Below are 19,408 nucleotides of genomic sequence, written 5' to 3' on the forward strand. Positions count from 1 at the left end.
CAATTAGCTTAATTAATACTTTAGGCTACTGTATATAATTCATAATGTTAATTTATATTCACCTCATTTATCTAACTCTGCTCACCTACATTTTAATCATCTTTTGTATGTGACAGGGATCATAAAGATTTTTATTACATTTGAAAGTATTCTCCTTAAAATGACATGAAAAAGACAATGTAACTAAATTTTCACAAAATGCTATCTGCTTTTTTTCAAACAGATGTTTTATAGAAAAAAATGGGAATATCTAGGAAAACATGTATGCATACTTAAGAAAAAAGGAACCATGAAAATTAAGACTACTGATTAGTATCATATTAAATTAATTCAGTGAAAGAAAAGGAAATATCTGATGAACAAGGTCATAGTCATCAATCAGAGACACATGTAAGAAAACAAGCCAAAACAACAAAAAGTAGGATTCTAAGAGAGAAAGAAAAAGGCATGCTTTGAAATTTTGCATAAAGTGTGATTCCATTTTAATATATTTTGATTCATTTAAAGCAAGTGGGTGAAATTATTATGATCATATGGTGGTTTGAAGTGATATTATCACATCTTCCTTTAAGTAAGTATATTCAGACTATAACATATAAATAAGCTACAAAAATTAGGCTAAATTGAAAAGCTACACACTTGTCAAATATAATCAAAGGCCAAATTTGCATCTGAGAAAATTACTGCATCCAAAGGCAAAAAAAATATTCTTTGTAATCAATAGAGAAAACATATACAAAGCATAGATACTAAGCTATATAGGACATAAGACAAAATTACACACAAGAATGAATTTATGGATCATCACAGCTCAACCTGTTTACATTGGTTAATTTAGACATGATCTTCAATCTTTTCAAAGATGTTCTAAGAGAATCAGCATTTGGGAAGTGGTGAGGACCTATAGCCCCTTAGGAAATCCTGGGATGTATTTCAGGTGAAATTCCTCTGCAGGTAAACATGCAAAATGACTTTTGTTATTTTCTCTGAAGCAAAGCAGAAGCAACTTCTGCAGAACACAGCCATACCTTTCTGGATGTCTTCGGCCATATATTTCTCCTTTCCATTTAGTTTCATTATTTTCTGCTCTTTGTTGCTGCATTTGATCAAAAATAGCATGATAATGTTCATACTGTCCTCGAGAAGAAAAAGATGATGGAGCCACAGCCCCTCCACTGCCAAAAAAGGGAGCCTAGGAATTAAACAAAGAGCTCTCACATATTTATCTCATAAGGCCCAAAAGGCCTGTAGTACCCTCAAAAGAAAGGTTTTCTTTTCAACACATGACTTTTAAAAAGCAATTAGCTAATTTGAACACATTAATAAACAGCCTAAAGCAAAATGTTTTCCTACTATAACCATTAACATTCAAAAAGTAGTATACTTTGTTACTAAGAATAAAGCATAACTTAACAAACAAAAATATAAAAAGATTAAAATTGTAAATATTGAAAAGTCTGGTCTTAAGTTTTGAAACAAGTTTCTCATACACATTTTATGATGCCATTCTATTAAGTTTAAACATGTACAGTTTATAAGTAAAAGCAGAGCCTATTTTAGTAACATTTGAAATTATATTTAACAAAAACATTTACATATGGCATTTAATATACCTCAAATCCTTCAACTCCACAAATGGTAAAGACACAGTAAGTACTGAGACTGAGCAACTTTGATAAAAATAGAAAAAAACTTACCAGAAATAAAAATTCCTCAAAAGAAAAAAAAAGGCACTGGAGAAAGATACTGTTCAACCCAGCCTCGAAAGCAAAGTAACAAAGATAGACTGAATGATTAAATATGAGCCAGGGTATTAAAGTAAAAATAAGCAATGTATGTGTAATATTTGGGTGTTGACAGCAGGAGGAGGAAAAGAGTATGCAAACAAATATGAAAAGAAGGCAGACATTGGTCAAAAAGGCTAGAATCTCTAACTGCTATAGATATATAATATGTAATATATAATAATATAATAAAGGACATATAATAAAGGACAACATAAAGCATTTATAAACTTTCTGAAATGTATAGCAAAGCAAAACAGTTTTTAAGAAGGTGAGTCAAAGGATGCATGATAAGCAGTAATAAGAGAGAGAAAAAGGTAGAGGAACTAATTGGAAGGCTTACTGCCCTGATGCCTAGTCACAAGCCTAGAAGTAAAGAAAGGCAATCAATGAAAAAGGGAAGGGAACTGTGGAGTCTCTCTCTGAATAACAAAGAATAAAGGCAGACATAATGCTACAACTACTGAAACATAAGAACTCAACTGTGTGGAAAACTCATAGTTAGAAAACATGTCAGACAAGGATAAGAGTTTTAAAAGTAAGTGTGCAATGCTGCACAAGTCAAGGTGAAAGAATTTCACAATCAAGAGGAAATTAATAATCTCAAATGCAGAGGTCAACAACACTAAAAAGAAACTGTTATGACTGAAGTTGAGTGGTATCATTTCAAAACCCATTTTTGTGGGGGAAGTGATAAGAACAGAAGCCAGAATACTGACAAGTAAAAGATCTTCCAAGTGATCACATCTTAAGGAAGAAATCTGGCAAAGAAAAGAGGCAAAGAAAAATACCAGAATCAGGTAAATTTCAGTGTACCCAGTGAGATAAAATCTTGACATAGTAAGCTGCAGACAATATTATAAGAAAGCATGAGTTAAAAAAAAAACTGGAAATGAATACAGATAACTGATTGAAGATGTCTGAGAAGAGATGAAAGTTGTTAGAAACAGGGAAGGTAACTAAGTAGGCAGGAAACCCCATTAAAGGAATCCTCACACACATCTTCAAAATGTGCCTCTCAAGGCAAGATTCAGAATCAGACTTGTGATGAAAAGCAGTTGCATCTCTTTTGAGATTGGTTACTCTCTGAATATAGTCTGGTGCTAATATCACCTGACTTGAATCTGAGTCTAATGTTGTAGACTTGAATTGTCTAATGTTTCCCTTTAGCAAAATGAAGGCTGAAAATACTGGAAAGTAATGTTGAAAGTAATACTGAAAATACTGGACTAGAACACTGAAGCAATATATTTCAAAATATCAAGCAATATGATATTTCAAAAATCACCTTCTTCGCCAATTAGAAGCACAGGTGGATAAGTTTTGACAAATATATAGACTTGTGTAACTACTACCACAATCAAAAGCATATCCATCACCCCAAAAAGCTGCCTCATTACTCTGCAGTCAACGTTCCCTCATCCCAGCCACTCAACCACTGATCTGCTCTCTGTCATGGATTGGACTGCCTTTTCCATAATTTCATGTATCTGAAATCATACAATATGTACTCTTATGTCTGGCTTCCTTAACTCAGTATGTTTTTGACTGGTCCATGTTGTTGCATGTATTAACAGCTTATTGCTTTTTATTGCTGAGTAGTATTTGAATATATTTTCAAACAACAGGTAAGCTTCTCACATATTATGATCACCGTATGATCCAACTATGTATGCGCAACATTACATAATTTTTAAAAAAACACATTCATAAGAGATACATCAGAAATAAAGCAGTAAGTCCCAGATTTTGCAGATATTAAATAACCAAAGACATTTGGTAATTTATACTCTGAATAATGCCTTATTAGAAGTTTATAATAATGGTATTAATTTTGAAATCTTTCCCTTAATGTCTAGTTTGTTTTATCTTTAGTTAGGGGATTTCCTTAATTTGATCAACATTATACTGAGGCTCTAGGTCCCTATCAACTGTTGAGAAATCAAACAATCTAAGAGGCTTAGAGAAATCAAACAACCTAAGAGGTTAACTATTTCAAACTCCATGGGAAAGAAGTACAGAAACTAACATAAGAATATGCTTTCAGTCGATTAAGCGGCTGCCTTCAGCTCAGGTCATGATCCCAGGGTCCTGTAATCGAGCCCCATATCAGGGTCCCTGCTCAGTGGAGAGCCTGCCTTCTCCCTCTCCTTCTCCCTCTGCCACTCTGCCTACTTGTGCTCTCTCTCCCTCTGTCAAATAAATAAATAAAATCTTTGAAAAAATTAAAAGAAAAAAGAATTTGCTTTAAGTCATGAGAAATAGTTTTCTTAATCCTCAATAAAAGCATTATAAAAGTTTATAAAATGAAGCAGAAATCTATTAAGCACATACGATGGAATTCTGTTGAAAAACTGTCCTAATCAGTTACCAAACAACATTGATTAAACTGGACTTCAGGATTAAGTATAGCTTTAGACATCATAGAAGAAAACACATCTTATTGCATAGAGGATATATGCAAAAGGAGAAGAAAAAATAATCAAATTCTCAACACTAACCATGTAACTGATATAAAATGCTTGACAAAATCAAAGGGCCTACATTTTAATTGTTAAGTTTTATTTTATAATCAGTTAAGATATGGAATTAGTTATTTTAGAATGGGCAAAACTTAGTCATTCTTGTCATTCAGGAGGTAGCAAGCTGTACTTCCAAGTACAGTAGATAGTACAGCACAAAAATGCTAAAGTATAATAAAGATAAAAGTATATTACTAAAAACAGTATAATATATTAACACAGAATTAGAAAAAGTGACTTACTGAATTATTAATACGTAATATAAAAAATATGAAAGCCAGCACAGAACACACATATCTACATAAAACGAACTTTTATTCAAATCATAACTTTTGGGGAAAAGAAGTAAAAATGGTAACAAGTCAATCTGACAAATCTATTTAGAACCTAAATACTAATGAGCTTGGGTCAGGAAATGAATTCACAATTTGAAGACATGTGGTGCATAAACAATGAATCCTGGAACACTGAAAAAATAAAATTAAAAAAATAAAGACATGTTGACTAAAAGTTGATTGGATGACATGCATTAAAATTATAATACAGAGGAATAAAAGTATATTCATTTTTTTATTGCTGTGTAACAAATTACCACAAACTTAGTAGCTTAAGACAATACCCATTGTCTCACTGTTTTCTTGGCTCAGCAGTCTGGATGCAGTTAGCCAAGTTTCCTGTTCAGGATCTCACTAGAGAGCAATGAAGGTGTCAGCCAGAACTGCAATTCTCATCTGAGGATCAGGATCCTCTTTCAAGTTCACTAGATATTGTAAGAATTCATTTCCTTGTGGCCATAATTCTAAGGTCACCACCTTCTTGCTAATTGTTAGTCAAAGAGGACTATCTACTCCTAAAGGCTACCTATACTTTCTTGCAACATTGTTTGCTTTTTTAGAGGCCAGCAGAAGCTTGTCTCTCAGACTTTATTCTCCCCTTCCCGTCTGTTATGAGGGAATCTCGTTAAATGTCAACAGTAATCACAGGAGTGACTATCCCATTACCACTTCACCATGTAACAAAATCTAACCAAGAGAACTGTGACACCACCTTACCCATAAGGTTCCACCAAGGGGAGGGAATACAAGGTATCTACACCAGAATCATAACTTTGAGAGACCATCTTAAAATTCAGCCTACTGTAGATACCTAAGGATACTACAAGAGCAAAAGAGGAAATTTTAGATTCAGACAAACAGAACAAAAAAGAAACAGGGAGTCAAACCTATGAGTCCTTACTAGCCACACTCCAGGCATTGTTTTCTAAATTTTTTTTTCTTTTCTTTTCCTTTTTTTTTAATGAAGAAGTTAAGGCTTAGAAAAGTTAAGTAACTTGCCCAAGGTTATAGAGTCTGGATCTACCCAAAAGGAGTGTCTGAATTAATATATCTAGTTAAATGGTTAGCTAGGTAATCTGCTATCTAGATAAATGTTTGGTTGTGGGATTGACAGTGAAGAGGGAGGGAGGGGTGCTCTCAAGTAAGGAGAAACACTGTGCAAAAAGACAAAGAGATTAGACAGGTTACACACAATAAGAAAACTTCAAAACAAGTATGATCTTTAGTTCAGCCTCACTTGAGCACATAGCCTGTGGTAGGGAATGGATGGAGATGAGCTTAGAGAGATAGGCAGGTACCAGTCTAACAAGAATCTTATGAAAACTTATTCCTTAAGGACAGATGAAGCAATGAAAGAATTTTAGGCAGAAGTGTGAAAAATTTTATTGAAATTTAAAAAAGATTCTTCTGGAAAAATGATATATCATGGCCTTCACACTGAACTTTTTAAATAATTTACCAGATATTAGTTATCAATACAAATTATGTATCAAATACATGTAGGAAAACTAAGAATTTGTAATAGATGAAGAATTCCAGGTAAAAAGTTAATACCTCCCCTCCTCCTAAAGTCAGTTATATACATTTCAAAGAGCAAGGTGAAACTGGAGAAAATAACCACAGCAGTGTAACCATATGGGTATCAAATGCCTACCTTTACTTCACCACTTCCACCAGTACTTAGCACGTTTCTCCATCCTTGTTCCCTGGCCCTATTTATTCTCTCCAACTTTTGGGGAAAAGAAACAAACAAAACAAAATTTCAAGTATTTAATATAAAATACATGAAATATATTTACTTACACAATGGAAATCAGTGTATTCCTTTAGGGAAAAAAAAGTATATGTGTGGGGAGGGGGTAGAATGCACCATGGAAAAATGGATTATCCTCTTACCCTTTCCTTTTCCTGTCTTTTCATCTGCTCGGCCTTCATTAAACTAATCTGTAACAATTTTAAAGACAAACTTCTTAGAACTCTTTAAACTATTATCGTCCACAACTTGGCAAGGAAGAAAAAAGCAAAAAAACTACCTGATCCTTTTGTTTCTTTTCTTTTTCAATAAATTCCAACTTTCGCTTTCTTGCTGCTTCCTTAAATAAAAAAAGAACAGTTTTATCAATAGTAATTCCTACTTTTTCTAGTTTCATAAGGAAAGTTAGTATACTAATGGTAAACATATGCCCAGGGAGATTAGGAAGGGAAAAAAAGGATTAAGTTGAAGGTTAATTTGTTTGAAAGAAATAAGGAGGAAAGGTTTGGAGGTTTTATAAGATTTTGTTTCTTAGAATTGTTTTTGCAAAGCTTTAAAATAAGCAGACAGATGTCTTTATACCTCAAACATTTTCCTCCTTTCTTCTCCGGGATTCACTTTCTTCACTGGAATGTGATGGGCCTGGACAAAAAGTAAAACTACAAATTAGATAAGGATTTTGAGGAACCTATTTAAAAAATTCAAATTTGTGGAAACTTAAAATAAGAAAAAGGTAAAGCCAAATACTGCCATGACTCTGTTTCAAAACATATTATCCCCACAGTAACACAATAATAGGAAGAAACTCTTAACACCTACTTACATCAATGGATAGATAGATCATTCAGACAGAAAATCAACAAGGAAACAGCAGCTTTGAAAATCACATTAGACCAGATATACCTAACAGATACATATACAACACTCCACCCAAAAACCTCAGAATACACATTCTTTTCCAATGCACATGTAACATTCTCCAGAATGTTAGGCCACAAAACAAGGGTCAATAAACTTAAAAAGATTAAAACCATATCATGCATCCTTTCCAACCACAATGGTACGGTTTTAGAAATCAATCACAAGAAAAACTGGAAAGAATACAAACACATGGAGCTAAATAACAAGCTACTAAACAATGAATGGATCAACCAAGAATTCAAAGAGAAATAAAAAAAAGAAATACATGTAAACAAATGAAAATGAAAACACAACCATCCAAAATCTTTGGAATAAAGCAAAAGCTGTTCTAAAAGGGAAGTTTAGGGGCGCCTGTGTGGCTCAGAGGATTAAAGCCTCTGCCTTTGGCTCAGGTCATGATTCTGGGGTCCTGGGATCAAGCCCCACATCAGGCTCTCTGCTTGGCAGCAAGCCTGCTTCCCTTCCATTCTCTGCCTGACTCTCTGCCTACTTGTGATCTCTGTCAAATAAATAATAAATAAAATCTTTAAAAAAAATAAAAGGGAAGTTTATAGCAATATAGGCCTACCTCAAGAAACAAGAAAAATCTCAAATACAAAACCTAACCGTATACCTAAAGGAGCTAGAAAAAGAACAAGGTCCAAAGCCAGAAAATAATAAAGATTAGAGCAGGAAAAAAACAAACAAAATACAAACATATATATGTATGTTATATATATATCTCTAAAAATTTCTCTAAAAAGTATATATATACATATTCCTAAAAATAAAAGAATGACTCTAGTGTTTGGTATGGTGTTTCTTAAGCAAAAAGAAACCTCAGATTCAAAGAAACTATGAAAAAGGGTTCTTCTACAATTACTGAGTTCTGTCCTCAGATACAGATGTTAATTTTCAAAGTTCTCTAATATGAAAATAAAATGTCATTTAGAAAGCCCAATATTGAAGAGATAAATTTTTTAAAAAGTAGTTATACAATATATGTTCACTATTAAATAAAATTTAAACAATAGTAAGAAGTTAGTCTACTTCACTCTCTACTTGTAGAGGTAACCACTGTCAGTATTTTCATGAGTAACCTTCCAATACACACTTAAGTATATATATAACTATATACATACAAAGAATTTTAGCTTTTTATGCTTCTTACATAAACGTAATAACAATGTGTTATTAGATGAAAAAATGCTTTTTACTGTTAACAATGCTCCTTGACATTTTCACACTGTAGTAAGCAAATTAACAATGGCAATATTCCATACAATGGATATAATTAATTTATTTTAGCATTCCTCTAGGGATGGATAACTGGGTTGGTTCTACTTTTTCCTACTCCATATGCTTGTAAGGCACTTCCCTATCCACTAATCTTTGTGCCATATGCAAGCTTTCAGAAGGGCAATTTTTCTAGACATGGAAGTACATGTCTAACACAACTTAGATGTTGAGAAAAACTGCCCTCCCAAGAGTATGCACCAAATTATACTCCCACCAAAACACTCATTTACTCACAGTCTCACGAATATTGAGTATTATCAATCTATCTTGATTTTCTGCTTTTAAAAAGGTTAACAATAACTCCCAGTATAGAGATACTAACATTTCTCTTTTTATGTACCAATTGTTCATCTAATTGTGGCATTGTTCAATTACAGGAGCTCTTTGCATACTGCAGAAAATAAGATTATTACAGATGTTACAAATATTTTCCCCATTCTATTAGTTGCTGTTTGTTGTATCTTTCACCATACAGAAGTTTATAATTTACATACAGTTAAATCTGCCAATCTTTTCCTTTATGAGATCTGCATATATTGTTTTACTAAGAAGACATTTTAACCTCGATACTATGTTTTGTTTCTGCCACTTAGTTTCATTTTTATATTTGGATCTTTAATTTATATTTAGATTTTTAAACATTTATAGTTAGATTTTTATTTGTAGACCTACCTAAAATAAATTTTTATTCATGATATGAGTTGGGAATCTACATTTTTCTAGGATTTCTAGGAAATTCAATTATCTCATAACAATTTATAAGCTGATATATTTCCCCCCCACTGGTTTAAAATGCCTCATGTATCATATAATAAATTCACACAAATATTTGGGTCAGTTTCTCAAATTCTCTAATCTATTCCACATAATCATCTCCTCTTTTTTCTTTCTTTTCTTTTTTTTTTTTTTAAAGATTTTATTTATTTGTTAGAGAGAGAGATAGAGCACAAGCACAGGCAGACAGAGTGGCAGGCTAGAGGCAGAGGGAGAAGCAGGCTCCCTGCTGAGCAAGGAGCCCAATGCGGGACTCGATCCCAGGACACTGGGATCATGACCTGAGCCGAAGGCAGCCGCTTAACCAACTGAGCCACCCAGGCGTCCCTTTTTTTTTTTTTTTTTTTTAAACTGGGATACAAAGTCACCTATAGGAAAGTAGATAAAAGATCTACACAGAGGTTAGCAAAAATAAATAACCATATAGCTACAACTCAAGTCAAACCAATACCCAGAATCCCTCCAAGTATCCTTTCACAAATTCTACCTCTACTACAGAGGTAAAGTCCTGACTTTTTAACTACCACCTTGCTTTTCTTTATTGTTTTGCAACTTACATATGCCTTCCTAAACAATATATTTTATTATTTTTCTGATTCTGAATTTCTTTTTTTTTTTTTTTTTTTAAAGATTTTATTTATCAGAGGGAGAGAGTGGGAGAGAGCGAGCACAGGCAGACAGAATGGCAGGCAGAGGCAGAGGGAGAAGCAGGCTCCCCGCTGAGCAAGGAGCCCGATGTGGGACTCGATCCCAGGACGCTGGGATCATGACCTGAGCCGAAGGCAGCTGCTTAACCAACTGAGCCACCCAGGCGTCCCTGATTCTGAATTTCTAATGAATGGAATTATATAATATGTATTCTTTTGTATCTTGTTTCTGTTGCTTAATACTGTTTTGGGGATTTATCTACATTATCGTTTCTATCTACAAGCTGCTTCTTTGAGATCACACAGGTATCTTCAACTGTATCTACACAGAAGAGAAAATATGGTAACATAAAACATCACATTAAGAGAAATGTTTTATTTTGCATTTCCTTTTAAAAATCAGAACTAAACCTATTCATAGAACTCCCTCTGGTGGCATAAGAACAGAATCCTTAAAAAAATAACATTACAGGCACTGAAACAAGTTTCTGACATGCAAATATTTTTATCATATGCTAAGTAGTAATACTATGTTATTAGCCTAAATTTTTCCAGTTAAAAAGTGACAAGATAATATTATTAAGTGGTTGTAGTTTTCTTATAAACTTCTCATTTTCAAGCTTTCACCACCTCCATGAACACACTAACTTTACACCTATTTATGGGAGCAATTTCTCCTAGTGAACTACAGGCTGATTTAACAACTTCTACACAACTAAATAAAGAACAAGAGAAACAAAGACATGTTTTGTTTTGTTTTTTTAAATGGGGGGGGGCTCCCATCCCCAATGTTGAGAACTACAGTGCTGAGGGACTGGAAACAAAGTGGTCTGCCCTGGGACACAGAAAATAAGATGTTTAAAAGAACAACTAGTATATAAAAGATCTGGCCCTAGAACTCCATCAAACAGAGGAGCAACTATAACTCCATCTAGGTACAAGTGGCTGGGAGTACCATGGTTTACACTACCTCCTCCGCCATGAAAGCACAGACCAGATTAAGGTACAAGACACCAAAGCTGGCCTACCCACTTCATCATGCTCTGTGTCCCTAGCCCACAGCAGCCCCAGGAGTTCTGGAGCTTTAAAAGAGAACCAGCATACAAAAGAGCAAGTCTTAAAAATCCACCAAGGGGCAGGGAGAGCTGATAGAACTCTTTCTGGGCCAAGTCAGAAGGGCTAGTGAGTAACACAGTTTACACTCCCCTCTACCTTAGTAAAGGGAGCAGGGTCCTGGTACCCTATCTGGCCTGCCACTTCAATGGGCCCCAGGCCTCTAACCCACACCAGATCCAGCCATCAAGGTAGCCAGAGGGCAGTGCACACAAATCCCCTGGTCAGCACTTACTACAGCTCCACCTTTTGTGCCAAAATGACACAGGCCCAGACCACCATGGCTTTGGACAGTTTATAAGGGTAGCTCTGGTGCATGGTGCTATAGGACCATCCAGGTGATACCTGCTTCAGCTCCAGCTGCCATGCCAGGGTGCCCCAGGTATGAAGGCCCCCAAAACACCCCACCTGTACTGGCCTCAGCTCCACTCACTTTGTCAGAGCACTCTCTATGCAGAGAGTCCTAGAACACCCCGAAATATATCTAGTTCAGTTTCACCAGACCAATGTGCCCTGTATAGAACCATGGGACCCTCTGTGTTACACAGTGCTTCAGCTCTCCTGACAGGCTGTCCTCTGCATTTAGGGGCCCCAGACACTCCCTCCCAGGCCTGTAACCAGTTTAGTTTTAGCTATCCTGCCAGGGTGCCCACTGCATTAAGAATCCCAGAATCCCTTGCTTGGATCTGTTTCAGTTTCAGCTCCTCCTAGGGCACCCTCTGAACAGATAGCAACAGGACCACTCTGGCCACACCATCCCAACAAGGCAACCGGGCACAGAATGCCCTATGACCTCCAGGCCACAACAGTCACAGTTCCACCCAGCCACCACAAGTCATCAAGCACACACAGTCTACATAAGGGACAACCATATTTAGGACCACTCCTCCCAAGTTAAGGAAAAGCAGCTGTTCCACATATACCATAGAGACAAACACAGAAAGGCAAGCAAAATAGGTAGAAAGAAGAGTATGTTCCAAAAGAAGGCCACTCCTTCAGGACTGGGAGAGATACTCTTTCACCCAATACAGAGAAACAAATAGAGAAAGCCAAATGAGGAAACAGATATATGTTCCAAACAAAAGAATAAGACAAAAGTCTCAGAAAAAGACCTAATAATATGAAGATAAGTAACATACCTGATAAATAATTCAAAGTAATGGTCATAAATATCTTCACTGAACTCAGATCAAGAATGGGTGAACACAGAGAAAACTTTGACAAATAGAAAGGAAACACAAGAAAGTACCAAACAAAAGTCAGAGCTGAAGAATACAAAAATTGAACTGAAAAACACACTAGAGGGGTTCAACAGCAGACAAGATGAAGTACAAATACAGATTAGTGAGCTGGAAGATAAAGTCATGAAACTCACCCAGACAGAGCATCAAAAAGAAAAAAAAATTTTAAAAATGAAAATAAGGGACCTCTGGGACAGTATCACATGGAATAATATTTGCATTATATGGGTCCTGGAAGAAGAGAAAAAAAAGAGGTCAGAAAACTTAACTGAATAAATAATGACTGAAAACTTCCCAAACCTAGGGAAGAAAGTGAAATCCAGGTCCAGGGAGTACAGAGAATTCCAAATAAAATGAACCAAAAGAAAGCTACACCAACACACACTATAATTAAAATATCAAAAGTAAAGAGAGAATTTTTTAAAAACACCAAGAGAAAAGCAAATTGTCACATACAAAAGAAACCCCAGAAAGCTGTCAGATTTCTCAGCAGAAAGTTTGCAAGCCAGAATGTAATGTCATAACATAAATAGTGTTAAAAGGGAAAAGCTTACAAAGTAGAAGACTTTACCTGTCAAGATTATCATTCAGATTTAAAGAAAAGATAAAGAGTTTACTGGACAAACAAGATAAAGGACGTTATCACCATTAGACCAGCCTTATAAGAAATATTAAGGGACTTCTTTAAGTTGAAATGGCAATAATTAATAAAAAGAAAACATACAGAAGTAAAAAGCTCGCTGGAAATGGTAAAAACTGGATTAATCACTTATAAAGATACACACAAATTTAAAGAAATAAGTAGTAAAGGGGCGCCTGGGTGGCTCAGTGGGTTAAAGCCTCTGCCTTCCGCTCAGGTCATGATCTCAGGGTCCTGGAATTGAGCCCCGCATCAGGCTCTCTGTTCCGCAGGGAACCTGCTTTCTCCTCTCTCTCTGCCTGCCTCTCTGCCTACTTGTGATCTGTCAAATAAATAAATAAAATCTTAAAAAAAAAAAAAAGTAGTAAAATTAACTAAATCTACAAAAATTAGTTAAGGAATTCATAAAACAAAAAGATATAAAGAGTGACATCAAAAATATAACATGTGGAAGGGGGAAATATAGTGTCTTAAAATATGTTCAAATATAAGTTGCTATCCACCAAACCAGCCCTACAAGAAATAATGAAAGAGGTCCTCTAAGCAAAGAGAGAGTCCAAAAGAAACATAGACCAAAAAGGAACAGAGAAAATATACAGTAATAATCACCTTACAGGAAATACAATAGCACTAAACTCGTATCTTTCATAGTGACTCTGGATGTAAATGGGCTAAATGCCCTAATCAAAAGACACAGGGTATCAGAATGGATAAAAAAGCAAGACCATCAATATACTGTCTGCAAGAGACTCATTTTAGACCCAAAGTCACCTCCAGATAGAGAATGAGGGGGTGGAAAACCATTTATCATGCTAATGGGCAGCAAAAGAAATCCTTATATCAGACAAATTAGATTTTAAAGCAAAGACTGTAATAAAAGATGAGGAAGGACACTATATCACACTTAAAGGGTCTATCCAACAAGATCCAACAATTCTAAATATTTACGCCCCTAACACGGGAACAGCAAATTATACAAGCCAATTAATAAGCAAATCATAGAAACACATCAACAATAACACAGTAATAGTAGGGGACTTTACCACACTCTTCACTGAAATGGACAGATCATCTAATCAAAAGATCAACAGGAAATAAGGGCTTTAAATGACACATTGGACCAAACAGACTACAACAGATATATTGAGAACATTCCATCCCAAAGCAAAAAAAATTAAAAATAAAAAAATAAATACACTTTCTTCTCCAATGCATATGGAACATTCTCCAGAATACATCACATCCTGGGTCACAAATCAGGTCTCAACTGGTACCAAAAGACTGGGATCATTCCCTGCATATTTTTAGACCACAATGCTTTGAAACTAGAACTCAACCACAAGAGGAAAGTTGGAAAGAACTCAAATGCATGGAGGCTAAAGAGCATCCTACTAAAGAATGAATGGGTCAACCAACAAATTAAAGAAGAACTTTAAAAATTCATGGAAACAGGGATGCCTGGGTGGCTCAGTGGGTTGAAGCCTCTGCCTTACGCTCAGGTCATGATCCCAGGGTTCTTGGATCGAGCCCCACATCAGGCTCTCTGCTCAGCGGGAAGCCTGCTTCCTCCTCTCTCTCTGCCTGCTTCTCTGCCTACTTGTGATCTCCGTCTGTCAAATAAATAAAATCTTAAAAAAAAAAATTCATGGAAACAAATGAAAATGAAAGCATAACTGTTCAAAATTTTTGGGATGCAGCAAAGGCAGTCTGAAAAGGAAGTATATAGCAATAAAAGCCTTCTCAAGAAACAAAATAGTCTGAAATACACAATCTAACCTTAACTCATAAAGGAGCTGGAGGAAGAACAGCAAATAAAGCCTAAACCCAGCAGGAGAAGAGAGATAATAAAGATCAGAGCAGAGATCAATGAAATAAAACCAAAAGAACAGTAGAACAGATCAACAAAACTAGGAGCTGGTTCTTCAAAAGAATTAATAAGATTGATAAACCCCTGGCTAGATTTATCAAAAAGAAAAGAGAAAGGACCCAAATATATAAAATCATGAATGAAAGAGGAGAGATCACAACCAATATGAGCAATTATAAGAACATATAATGAGCAACTATCTGCCAACAAATTAGATAATCTGGATGAAAGGGATGCCCTCTTGGAGGCTTATAAACTGCCAAACCAAAATATGAAGAAATAGAAAACCTGAACAGACCAATAACCAGCAATGAAATTAAAGTAGTAATCAAAAATTTCCCAACAAACAGAGCCCAGGGCCAGATGGCTTCCCAGGAGAATTCTGTCAAACGTTTAAAGAAGAATACCTATTCTTCTGAAACTGTCCCCAAAAAATTAGAAATGAAAGGAAAACTTCCAAACCCATTTTATGAGGTTAACATTACCCTGATCCCAAAACCAAAGGCTCCACCACAAACAGGAAAATTACAGATTGATAACCTTGATGAACATGGATGCAAAGTCATATGGAATTGAGAGGCTAGCTAATGAAGGAAAAGTCTGGAGGTCCAGGACTTCTGGTGATTAAAGAAGAGGAACAAAAGATATGATGGAATTGGTACATTAGGCCTAGATAAATGTTATATGGAAGAACTGAAGGAAGGAAGGGAGGAAGGCAGGGAGGGAAAACTCATGTGCCAGTTATCATATTGCCTCTCAGCTGCAAATTCACCCTTCTTCTTTTTAGAAGCCAGCCAATATAAACACTTTTTTGCTTGATAGCATGATGTTAAGCTTTGTCCGCAGATGATGTTGGAGGGACAGTGCAGAAGGCAATGGCTTCTGTTCCTAAGTAGCAGGCTTTCTTTCTTCTTGTTCCTCCTGCATGTGGGACACATAGTAACATTCACCCCTGTGGGCAACTGCCAAGAGTTCTGCTAGTATCCCTGTCAACTCCCCTGTGATCTTGGACAGCAACCCCAAGGCCAGTTTCCCACCACATTCCACTGGAGACCCAACTGGCAGCCCAGCCTACTTGTAAAGAGTTCAGCAACACCTGGCAACTTCCACCAGCACTCCAGCAGATTCAATCCCAGTAGATTCAATGATTCAAAGAATCACCAGGCAGCTTCCCAGTACATTTCACTGGCAGGCTAGGCAGGTTCTCAGGAGCTTCATCAGCTCTACTGTGGACAGTTTCATTTTTGCCAGCCTTAGCCTACGGCACACCTCAGTGAACTCACCATCCAGTAAATTATAGCCATACCACACCCAATAAGGTTTGAATCTCAGCATTAAGGGTGGGGTTGTAGCAATCTTCCAAAATCTATTTCTTCTTTGGTACTATGTCTCAGAGCTAGGTGTAGAGGCTGCTTCCTTTGTCTGCTCTTCTTATATTCTCTAAAGGTCTTTATTCCTTAAAGTTAATTCTCTAAACATAGTTACTAATTCTTTAAACTTTCCTTGATCAAACTAGTATGTATTTTTTTCTCCTGACTGGAGGCTGAATTATACAACTTATTTGAAGACTAATTCACGGTAATCATTTGAACTATGTTATGATGGGCTTTAACTTAGATTTCTCTTACAGCAGTGTGTTCAATGTTCATATGTATCTAAACACATGTGTAATGTGTATGCACATATGTATGCATGTGCACATGTAGCCCAAAACAAAACCGGTTTCATATACTAAACTATGCAGCTATTGACATGAAGAAAAATGTCAGATCCCCACAACTAATACTGTGTGTTCTTGGACATTTCACCTAAATACTATAGGTGTTAATATTTTCATCTGAAATATTATAGACTATATAATAACATTCCTTCCAGTTCTATGTTTTTGATGAATTTATCTGATTATGAATTCTCAAATACAAAATGTTCCCACATTTTCATCAAGTATATCACATTTACTTGTTTTATACACAAAAACAAATGGCTCTGCTTAGGTTGTTCAAAAGTGATTTCACTGATGACATCACTTTCTTTTTACTGCACCAACTACTTAATTTATCTACTTATGTTTCTTTGTGACTTCTGTAAGTCTTCTTAGTTTTAGAAGACTGGTGAAGCAGAGAATAGCAATGTTCTTTAGTAACTTAACAAAAACAATCCTATGAATATCAAGATAACTCAATTGAACTGCAATAAAAAAAGATCAAACTGAATTTGCTACTAACACACAGTCTGTAATATGATCATACCTGTTTATATTTTGGGAGTGGTTTCTTTTCATGTAATTTTTTATCTCCAAATTTCTTATATGTTAAAGGTACTCCATACTTGGCGGCAGGCTTTGTAATTTTCTGAGCAGACACAACAGAAGCCAAGCTTTGTCCTGAAGCTGGTCTTTTAGCTATAAGAAAAGATATAGAGAGTTTTCTTCCTAGAGTTTTTTATATTAAATCTTTAATTTCAAAATTCTTCAAGACAGCACTTTTTCATTTTCATAATCATTGACAGCATTTGAGACTTTTCATTAAAAATCTTGTTTACTCCTTAGTACATGTCAATCAATGCCTTTAGATGATGACTGTATTTATGAATATACTAAAAATTAGTGAATTTAAGTGTTGACTTTAAGTGGTATAAAACTGTAACTCAATAAAGCTGTTAAAAATATTTTTTAAAGAGGACTACTGTTTTAGAAATTACTTTCAAAATTATCACATAAACTTCAAGAGCAAGTGTTTAACACTAACACCATCATTGTAGCAACTTTAATACTTTCATCATCTATAGTCTAAATGATGTCTATACCTAGACTTAGGGATGAACAAACACTTTAAAATAATCACAGCTCAGGGTCCCATGAAATGGGTACCTTTACACACTATTGGTGGGAACATAAAATGGTCAAACTTTCTAGAGGACTATCTGTATCAAGAACAATGTATACGGATTGCTTTTAAAGAAATAATCAGAGATACATAAAAATTTATATACATATAAGCATAAGCCCTACAGCAATGATGTATCCAATTCTTATTGAGGCCTTGAATTCACAATGATGAATTCAATAAAGACAGTTAAATTGAAGAAATTTAAAGGAAATCTATTATTTGTATCAAAGATATTAACTAGGAACTAGGAAAAGTGGAAGAAAAAAATTTCCCTCTGAGAGTTCAACTGTAAGATCAAATCAGAACACAAATATATAACATCACAACATTGTAACTTGGCTAAATGTATTAAAATGACCAAAGAAATATCATGTATACCAGTACACATACTGGCACACATACTGAAGAAGAAGCTAACGTCACAAAAGTTTTATAAAAATGAAGATTCACTGGGTGTGGTGCATAAACAATGAATCTTAGAACACTGAAAAAAAATAAAATGACAAAAAAAATTAAAATAAAATTAAAAATAAAAATGAATATTCCCAGGTGAAAAAATATCAAATAGTTCCCATTCACTTCCAGAAAGGGAGATTTACTTATCTGCTTTGGGAGGGTTTCTCAGGCTCAGTGATGGGCCACCAGTAGTATAAAGCTTAATATAGGGAGTTGGAGTCTACAAAGTATCTACAGACCCATCAGTAATACAATTCCTATTTCAGCCTCATGCTATTAAACATTTCATTCATCCAACTCCTGTTAGAGCAAAATAACTTTCTAATGCCTATGTAGGCTTATCTACATGGAAAGAATGTGATGACATGGAATATTTCTGGTCTTTGTGACAATGAGGCTTTTAAGATTTGACTTCTCATGAGGTTTGACCACCAGGAGAGACATGCTGATTCAGCTGTGTGTCAGTTTCTTGTGAGTTCTGCTTAAGAGTGAATTGATTTCCGAGGAACTGAGAGTCTCTGCATACTGACAGGATGAATCTAAGGGTCTTTACAAAGAGCTAAATATAGCTGGCCTTCCTAAGAACATGCTGCCATATACCACTTCAGCTTACATAGACTTCCAGCATTACACAGTATTTATTTTTATTAATTTACTCAAACTCAAAATGGAGAACCTGGAAAGCATTGTTTGAAAAACAATATAATCCTCAAATCTTATATAACTTCCACTGATTTTAGAAATCCATTCTGAAATCATTCTATGGAGAACAAATGTAATTTCCTTCTCACACAGATATATGTATATACATACACATAGTATATAACCATATCTACAATCCTACAAATATTCTACTGCTGCTGGCCACATTTTTTTTTTTTAAGATTTTATTTATTTATCAGAGAGAGAGGGAGAGAGAGCGAGTACAGGCAGACAGAATGGCAGGCAGAGGCAGAGGGAGAAGCAGGCTCCCTGCCAAGCAAGGAGCCCGATGCGGGACTCGATCCCAGGACGCTGGGATCATGACCTGAGCCGAAGGCAGCTGCTCAACCAACTGAGCCACCCAGGTGTCCCTGCTGGCCACATTTAAAACAAAATTATCCTTGGTAAGGTACCTGACTTTCCATTAATTCACTTTTTAAAAATTTTAGAGTATGAAGTATTTCTTACAGAAAAATATATAAACACT

The 19,408-nt window shown here is 35.4% G+C and overlaps 1 protein-coding gene across 5 annotated transcripts in view; it reads right to left on the reverse strand.

The window, feature by feature from the left end:
• Positions 1–19,408, reverse strand: part of NEK1 (NIMA related kinase 1) — a 209,805-nt gene that overhangs the window by 145,185 nt on the left and 45,212 nt on the right. For all 5 annotated transcript variants that reach the window (XM_004758106.3, XM_045078305.1, XM_045078304.1 and 2 more), the window contains exons 12-17: positions 17,125–17,276; positions 6,977–7,036; positions 6,675–6,734; positions 6,538–6,585; positions 6,296–6,370; positions 1,029–1,192 (exon numbers count right to left, since the gene is read on the reverse strand). In XM_004758106.3, the coding sequence (XP_004758163.1) occupies positions 1,029–1,192; positions 6,296–6,370; positions 6,538–6,585; positions 6,675–6,734; positions 6,977–7,036; positions 17,125–17,276 (559 nt within the window). The remainder of the gene's footprint in view (positions 1–1,028; positions 1,193–6,295; positions 6,371–6,537; positions 6,586–6,674; positions 6,735–6,976; positions 7,037–17,124; positions 17,277–19,408) is intronic.

The sequence above is a fragment of the Mustela putorius genome, unplaced genomic scaffold, assembly GCF_011764305.1.
Source record: "Mustela putorius furo isolate JIRA1106 unplaced genomic scaffold, ASM1176430v1.1 tig00000242_pilon_pilon_pilon, whole genome shotgun sequence".
NCBI classification, from domain to species: domain Eukaryota; kingdom Metazoa; phylum Chordata; class Mammalia; order Carnivora; family Mustelidae; genus Mustela; species Mustela putorius.